The 9,640-nt window shown below is 31.8% G+C and overlaps 1 protein-coding gene across 1 annotated transcript; it reads right to left on the bottom strand.

Moving 5' to 3' along the window:
• Positions 1-2,353: 2,353 nt before the first annotated feature.
• LOC148597722 (C-type lectin mosGCTL-1-like) lies at positions 2,354-4,213 on the bottom strand. The gene is made up of 3 exons (XM_088561688.1): positions 4,165-4,213; positions 3,575-3,656; positions 2,354-2,944 (listed from the first exon to the last, which is right to left on the bottom strand). The coding sequence occupies exons 2-3, from the start codon at positions 3,594-3,596 to the stop codon at positions 2,697-2,699; spliced, it is 270 nt and encodes an 89-aa protein (XP_088417814.1). The 5' UTR covers positions 3,597-3,656; positions 4,165-4,213; the 3' UTR covers positions 2,354-2,696.
• Positions 4,214-9,640: the final 5,427 nt, after the last annotated feature.

The following is a 9,640-nucleotide window of genomic DNA, read 5'->3' as shown; positions in this document are numbered from 1 at the left end:
CTTCCTTACCTTCGGAATTCACAGACGATGGAAGAAATCGTAGAATTAAACCTGCAATCCGTACGTGTTAAATTCCGAGAAATTCGTTTATATGTTTACAGTAATCACATTTAACATTTTTTGTGGTTGAAAGAATATTTGCGTACCAACTACATATACTTACTTTTCAAAATTGTTATGTAATGTGTTTCATTTTTAAGACTCAAATTTAAATTTAATTTATGACATGTTCTTATCAGATATTCAGGTTAAAATGAAAAACGAAATAAATGTTTCTTACTGTTGTTTTATCTTATTTTGTGTGTACCAATTTTCATGGGAAGGGGGAAATCATTTCGTTCGATACTTGAATTGGTGGCTATTATTCAATACTTTGTATAATTTTGTTTTTAAAATCGACGATTCCTGTGCATGTCAGATAAAAATTATTACCAATTAAAAGCGTTCAGCTGGATATTTGATACATACATTTTTTTCATTATTAGATCTTTAAAGACACGTGTTAACCAACACTGACAATTGAGACAAAAGTTATTTCTATAACAAACGGAACTTACGTATCTGACACATCCGTAGGGAAATTTGGTACCCGTTTTCATTTCCTGAATACAAATAAAAGTTCCCGAAAATCAAAATTCCTTCGAATGAAGAATTTAGGCGTCATGTTTGGTTTTTCGTCTAACGAAGATAGTAAAACCTCGAGTTTACTAAATACCACTTTTACGACAGCGGTACGAGTTCGAGTCCCGCAGAGGAGAGGACCAAAAATTTGCTTCGCAAGTTTGACAGTTCTAACATCGTTGGTAATTTTTCAGACCCATCTATAAGTTCCAATAGGGCAGTGTAGCGAAGAGAGTCGTCACATTCTAAGACGTTGTAAAATATTGATTTGTTCTGACATGCATCATTAGTTTGATCCTCTATCCTACACAATAACACTTAGATGAACTGTCCCGTCCTACCATACATCGTGTACAAGTTACAGCCCTAGATTAATCCTACGAGGAGGAATGACCCGGCCAGCGAAAGCTATGTTTTATAGCCTACCTGGCTGACTGGTCTAGGGCGCTGGACTTAGTGCAAGCTGTGTTGCCATAGATGTCCCAGCGGTACGAGTTCGAGTCCCGCGGAGGGAACGACCAAACATTTGCTTCATAAATTTGACAGTTCTAATATCGTTGGGAATTTTTTAGACCTTTCTATAAGTATCAATTTGATCTGATATATATATATATATATATATATATATATATATATATGTCTCAGAATGTGACGACTCTATTCGCTACAGTGCTCCATCGGATCATTTTGATACAGGGAAGATATGTAAACGTATAGAAAGGTCTGAGAAATTCCAAACGATGTTAGAACTGTCAAATTTGCGATGCAGATTTTTGGTCGTTCCCTCCGCGGGACTCGAACTCGTACCGCTGTGACATCTATGGCAACACCGCCTGCACTAAGTCCAGCGCCCTAGACCACTTGGCCAGCTAGGCTATATTAAAATATAGCTTTCGCTGGCCAGGTCATTCCTCCTTGTAGGATTAATCTAGGGCTGTAATTTAATACACGATGTATGGAAGTACGGGACAGTTCATTTAGATGTTCATCTAAATATGTTCATATATATATGTGTGTGTGTGTGTGTGTGTGTGTGTGTGTGTGTGTGTGTGTGTGTGCATTGATTCGCCTAATAATTAGTCCCTATTTTTGCTACTGAAAGTCAAAGATAAATGTAAATCTCCCGAAGTTCTAAATCTATTAAAGATTAGTTCTTTTGACAGTCGTAGGACAGTTTAGTGATAGATTAGAATAGGTCTCATTTACTTGTTTAAAGTTTATTGGTAATGATTTCAATAGTAGAAATACTGTTAACGTATTAATTTAGCGCATCCTGTCAAGTGAAAATATTTGCAGGTATCAATTTCCGCCGCTTCAAATACTGATTAGCGTAACAAAGTGTTAAAAATCAATTTTGCGGGTACCATTTTTCGTGGTTTTCTGTCCATCGCGAAAATGTCTGTTTTCCATGACTGGTCTTTGTCCCTGGATTACATTCTTTTGTTTACCGCCATAACCTTGGTTCCCTTGATTACTCTTTCACGTTTGGTATGGTTTCCGGTGATCATTTTAAGTATACGTCTTTGATAAAGGTTTTAAGATGGTTCACCATCTCTGTTTCGTTTTCTATTGTACCAATGACGGGCCGAAATGTTTGGCTGAAAAGGAAGAAACTGATTATCCATTTCAACCATTAGCCTCATTAAGACATAAAATTTGGTCTGAATAAACAGATGATACGTGAATAATATATATCTTAACATGTGGCTTGCCTTTGCCTTTGATAATGCTGTTTTTGTTTTGGATATATTATGAAATTCATCGAATCATCTAGTCAGCCTACAGCACAGCTAAAAAGAATGATTGAACAGGCATATGTCTATTAAAATACGAGAAGACCCAGCATACGCCCCGACGACGTCCTTTTATTTTTTTTGCTTGAATCATGATTTTTAACTTTTTCTGCTTCCGAAATTTTCATGCCATAACTGTGCTCGGCCTTTTAGATTCCAAGCTATCACTTGCTCATTTTCGTAGAAATTGTACACAAAAGCAATACAAGTCTCCAACAACCCATTCATGAAACCAAAACATTAATATGTCTCAATTCAAATAAGCATCCGTTTGTAAAGTTATCATTTAATTTCACAGAGGAAAAAGCAGTTATCGCTGCATTCCTCATCATTATACTTAAATATTTCTTTTTGTCTAAAATCACTCAATACCAGGCAATCTTGGTCACCAAGGTAATTGTTGGGCTGTCCACTATTCCAATAATTCAAATTTGTTGAAACTTGTGCAGATGATCCGTCCCACACAAAGACACCTTCGTCGTGTAAATCCGTACCTCCAATCCAAACACAAACGGACTGTAGGTTGTGATCTTTTAATAAAGAATACAGAAGCATGATTCAATAATACACATGATTCAACAATAAAAAGAGAAAAAAAGGCACAGTTAAACCGTTTATGTTCATCTACATTTCCGTCCAAAATATTCATAAACACTACTCAGATAATCACGGTTCAACGCTATCGGCAGGATAAATCGTAACCTAATCAAACAATTGTAAAAAAATCATACTTATCCACTGGATATTTTTCCAAACAGATAAATATTTGAAACAACCGGATATTCTGCAGTAAAGGCAAAGCAATCCGTCAAAATTATATTTTTTTAATCAAAATTTGGTGCATATTTTTAATTGGTATCTTAATATATCAGAATACTGTTAAACTGTTAAATATATTGGTTTAATTCGTAATGTTATAGTATACACTAAGCATTCTTGTCCGATAATTTTGACCAGACGTTTATAGGAGTTTAATCGCTCATCTGGTATATTTTCTCCTTCAGGTACAACAACTCTTGTCAGGAGTTGACTTTTCTTCAATAAAGTTCACCAATTAAAAGTTTTCTTTCGCTTATAGTTTTCAAGATAAAAAAAACAAAGAAAAGAAAGAAAAGAAACTTCCGGCTATATTAATGGAGAATAATATATGCTTGATTTACCTTCAATAATTCCCACTGCCATTTCAAATTCATGAGAATTTTCAATTGTTGCTAAACGCCCTTCTTCTGAGTTACAATATATCTATAATGAAGACATTGTAATTGTCACGTCAAATTAACGCCTAAATACAAACCTGTTGCGTTTTCGAGTTAAGTAAAGCTCCAACTACAAATGATGTTACAGATATAAATGCTTGATTTATTTATAACAAGCCATACCCATAGGCCTACAGTGTTTTTAAAATAGTGACAGTGAAACTTGATTTTATTAGTTATTTCATGGAACAATCTGTAAGTCATGTACGTAATGTAAAACATTATTTCTAACCTTTGTAAACCAAACACCCGTGTAACTTAACGAAAATTTAAAAAAAATAGCTTGATTTAGACAGGTTGTGTTGTATAATTGGCAACCATGAATATCATCTATGCGTAATACATGTTTCATCTTACACGTGTATAATAAGCCACCAACTAAAGTGCTACGTTACATAATATTTTGTGAAGTTTGAAGTCGCGTTACAAGAACTCGTACATGTAGAAGTCTACTTGTGATAAAATGATAACAACAATATACAAAATTACTTTACTTTTGCATCCGTCCAATTCTTCTCTATTTTGTACAGTTTTAGAGGCCTACAATATGAAAATAAAGATTTACTATTTACAGATTTCTCTGAATTTAATTATATTCACTAAATGTTATACCACGACAAAAAAAAATAATCAAAGCCTTTAGGGTACTAGTAATATATGCAAATTTGCTTATGAAAATGACAAAAAAGCAGCCTTATTCTGATTGCGGATTTTTCACGAATTTGTTCCTGACCAACTCGATGTGTATTTTTGATATTCTGTGGCATTCAGTTCAAAAAGAAAAGTTCTTATATATGAATAAAGGCGTAAAATATTCGAGCCACGCTGACGCAGCCAAATATAAACAACTGGTAGTCATATATTAAAGTTTTGTTTCATGTATATATCTTTCCAATATTTTTTCTCGGAGACGATGTTTGATAAGAAATCTTTAGAATTGCGATGAAAAGATAGATAACCAAGTCAGGTCTCACGACACGTTGTAAATTTGTAAACATATTATACACTTTAAAGTGAGTATTTATATATAAAGTTGTCAAAGAACTTAAAACGGATTATTGAAAAAAAAATTGGGACGTATTTCTTTATAAAGAAAGGTGTCTTGGCCTGTTTTTCCTCTTGTCATTTACACAGGATCACAAGTTTTTGGGAAATATTTTAAAAATAAAACTTAAAACTTACAAGTAATTGTAAAAAAAGATACTTTTGTGACATACTTCACAATTAAAAAAGAAAAAATGTAACCAGTCCCCTTTTCTTGTTATATATGTGCCCATATTAGATTGTATGTGTTGTTTTTATTAAATTTAATAAAAACAACACATAAAATCTATTACACATTTTTTCTCTTCCAAACATTTTAAAGCCAATGAATTATCTTCGCCAATTACAAAAAGCATAAAAAATATGTTTAGTATTATTACCATATTTATTTTATTTTAAACATTTTACAATCATAAAATGACAATTGCTATATCTAACACTTTTTCACCCTTGAAAATATTTTTACATATGAATGTGCAAGATGACTGAAACAGATGTATATCAAGTACTAGTTGCTCATTGAAGTTTTATCTTCACACATGAGTATCAAGTTTGTCCAATAAGATGCTCTATTTCATAGTTACTATCAACCGATATGTTACTATACATATATGTACAATTTTATGAACTTACATGTACCTCCTGATGAAACTCCAACCACCTGAATTCGATACAATTGATCCATTAAAACATTGTTCATCTGGTGTCAGTATACAGAGTTTGTCTGTTTCCGAAAAACTTGCTGAGCAACAGTTTTCTTTTTCACGAAAAATAGCGCATTCGATTTTTGACCGACATGATATACCTTCTGAAATATCTCCTGAGGTATGTTTGCCCTTTTCCACTTGGTACCTTTTTGTGAAATGCAAAACAGAAATCGCGTTATCCACCAACACAACAAGAAATGACGCAAGAAAGCATTCAATTGAAATTCCAACCATTTTCACATAGTATACAGCTAATTAAAGACTTTTCCTCTAAGTTTTCCTGTGTATTATGATTTACTTTAAAGGAAACACGGGATGATACTATAAATACTCTTGATTTGATCGATGATTATTTATATATTGTTTTATTTCAATGATTTTATTCAGGTAAATAGTTGTAATAGTTTGTTTAAATTCGACATTTATCAATCGTTTGAGAAAGTTTAACACAATCTTTAATGCTTGTTGGGTTTAGTATTCACAGCTGCATTGCTACTATGAACAGGTATGGAGAAAATCCCCCAAAATAAAGTATATATACAAAGTTTTTCATTGTAACTTGTCAACAATTACCACTTACTGATAATGTATAATATACATCTCAGGTTACACAGAGCAGAACTGGGACTTTGTCATATATAAATATGGAGACAAGGGACCTACCTCATATATGTTACTCATTCTAAATCATAGAGTTCAATTGACTGAAAGTCTAACAAATTTGTGTACTATATGTTCAAATTTAGAACCTACCATTTTGTATTTTTAATTTTGATCCAAATCAATATTGTTCTAGTTTCAGTTTTCTGATTTTCAGATGTTAATTGATAATATGCATTTTTCTTTGATTCTATTTCACTTAGTGTAAATGGTATTTCAGTGTAGAAAGGTTAAACAGTATGTCAAAATATTTAGTCTCCGATAAAAATTCAAAACAATAAGTACCTTTTCTATATACGTAACCTAATTTTTTTAATGTCGAAAAAAAATATCAAAGTACATAAAGAATCAATGCAGGACAAAGGCAATCGGTCACCGTCATTGTTTTGTTTTCTTTTGCAAAACTGAAATTTATGGTCATGCATGCATTTTATTATCGTTGGATTTTATTAAGGGATGTCTCCTTTAGCAATTTATAAGTTCTGTAAATTTGATTGTAGGCTGAAAATCAATTTTTGAATATGAATCTAATTATGAAAGCATTAGCAGATTTGTTTGGGGTGTACAGTAAATCACAATGGCAAACTTATGAAAAGAATAATATACCATATATGAGCTGATTTGATTATGTTAGTAAACACCACTTGACCTGACTTTGAATTTCACAAAACAGGAAATATGTACTGACATGATATGAATCACAGGGCAAATCGGCAATGTCTGTTTAATTTATGCTGTGGACATCAGGTAAAGTTCTTTATTTCTTTATTCTTTATAATGGTATGGAATATTTAAAGGAATGATATCTATTGATTTTTGTAACGGATCACAAACGTTGAGGGATGGCTTAAATATCAATTTAGAGACTTTTAATATGGAATTAGTCAATAATGATACCAGCCAAAATAACGTTTCAGTCAAGTAATAAAAAACTAAAACTGCCTTTTTATAAAGACCCATATCAATTGTTTCGTCATCAAATTACCAGTGATGCAGCTTCTTTATAGTGAAGCAAAAATGCTAACATAGACTACTACAAGAAAGCATTCATATCTTAGCTACTAAAACAACAGTTAAGACGCTTATCCTTGCCATGCTCCCAGTTTTATTTATTTTTGTTACTTTGTAAGTATTATTTTGGTTATTTTATGTTCTGTTTTGTGTGTGTCTGTTTTCCATGTCTGGTCTTTGTCCCTGGATTACATTCTTTTGATAACCGATATAATCTTGGTTCCCTTCTATACTCTTCTATACTCTTCTATACTCTTGTACTAATGTAGAGCAAAGTATGTCGTAATTTGAATTATATACTGTAACAAAAATTATAAACAATATTTTTTTAAAACAAAAATTGCATATCGTTTTACAAGCGTGATAAAGGGAACATTCTGTGATTAAATGTCAGAAAAATAATTGGATTGAAAACACTGTTGAGAGGTGACAAAGCGTTCAATATATCAAACCATCCTCCAAATCCTATCCGCGTATAGTGATTTAATAGCCCAGTCATTATATATGGCATCCAGCAAATGATGAAAGCTGCAAAATGAAAAGAAACATGCATTAATTTCAGAAATGTAGCATGTTTAAAGACGTCTATATATCAATAATAAAATACGAAAGAGTAATCAAGGGAGCCAAGGTTATAGCGGTAATCAAAAGAATGTAATCCAGGGACAAAGACCAGACATGGAAAACAGACATATACAAGAAAGAACATAAAGTAACTAAAATCATACATACAAAGTAACAAAAGCAAAAGAGCAACTCGAACGTCACTAAAAACTGGCAGCATGAACCAGATGCACCTGTACGGTTATATTGAAAAATATAATAGTGAAGAATCAAATAGGACTAATATTTTCATTGAAAACATTCATGTCACATTCTAACGAGATGTAAGTAAAATTCCAATGAACATAAATAATTTCATCTCCACGAACGTAATATAACGAGAATGGATATAGTGAATATTTCAAAGAGAAAAAACCCACCGGGAAGACAAATGTCAGCTCTCTTTTAATAAAAATGAAAATTTTAGAAATACGTGATTAGTCTACTTCATTTGAGGTCTCACTAACCACTTCCGAGTCAAATGCCCCCCCCCCCCCCCCTATGGAGTACCAAAAACACACTGAACCTAGACATATGCATTGTACGTGCATTATTTGTGTGTAGTATGATTAAAAGTAGTCAAAATAAAGCTGAGAATATGTACTTTAAAATCATATATGTAATTAACTACAAAAGTGTATGAATATTGTTTACATGTGCGAGTAATTTGCCTCTATGCTGTCAGTTAGCAGAGCAGGTAAAAATGTGGATTTTCAGTATTATTTATTCAAGTAAATTTTGTGAAGAATTTCTACTATCATCGTACCATTAGCATAATGATTTTTGAAGCCTTATTTTCCAAGCTTCGCAACGGTATGCAGCTTTAAGATGTCATTTGTCCTGGGAATTCACAGTGAGACTTTGAAAATTACTTCTTTAACATGTAAAGTAATGGAAACGTTAGAAGTAGTTAGTGAGACCTGAATTGCATACAATGTTGTATTGTTCCAAAAATATATTTAGAATTGATCAAAAGTTTGTTCGTGCATGATATTTCAATTATTAATTTAACTCATTTTGAACGATCATATAAACCTTTATATATGGTTTCTTGTAATGTTCGTGTGACGGATACAAAAATCATATCATCGAATTGTTTGTAGCCTTCTACTGAATAAAATAGTGAAAAAATATTCCTTTTACATTATTATTACGTTTTGTATTTAAATTGCATCAAATGTTCGATGCCTAAAATACAGTTAATTAAAAAACAACATATTTAATGATTTAATTATATTAATCACTAATTTATTTGAAATATCATTTTCCACTTGTGTAGTGCTTTGGTGAAATTGCGTACATAAGACGGAATTATAACAATATAACATTAACTAAAATGACTATATCATTCAACAAAATTCCTTAAATGGAAAGAAAAATCTAAAAAGTTTAAATACAAACGAAAGTTTTTAATTACAACCTTAACATGAAAAAACGAATTTCTTTAACTGCTGTGTTTGTGACAAGCCGATCAATGATTAACTACACACATCTATATCATAACAACTGTGATGTGTATAATCTTGATAACCAAATTTTTCAAAAAAGAATTGTTAATTGATAGTGAAAAAAATATATGAAAATTCGTTTTGTGATGTAAACATAATATTGCTTAAAATGGTAGGGTATCCCAACTAGCAGAATAGGTATACTTCAACACACTTTGAAGAAGTATAGCAATTATTTCAACCATGCTGAAGTTTGCCATGAAACGCTACACTAATGCCATGAAAATGCATTTAAAGTTTCCAATCAGAATATTTAATATACAGAATGAAAATCATCAAAACCCACAAAATTAATTAGGACATAAGTCATAAAAATTGAATATCCTCCCCCCCCTCTGCATTTGTTTACTATAATTATGCATCCCAAATGAACAATATGTATCATGTTTTTTTTTTAGTGTTATATTATATTTTGAGTTATTAATGTTGATTTATTT

The sequence above is a fragment of the Perna viridis genome, chromosome 14 (genome assembly GCF_037379345.1).
Source record: "Perna viridis isolate PV_CMFRI_1.1 ecotype Kerala chromosome 14, ASM3737934v1, whole genome shotgun sequence".
NCBI classification, from domain to species: Eukaryota; Metazoa; Mollusca; class Bivalvia; order Mytilida; family Mytilidae; genus Perna; species Perna viridis.
Note: the sequence above shows the minus strand (reverse complement) of the source record. Positions and strands in the feature narration are given on the sequence as shown.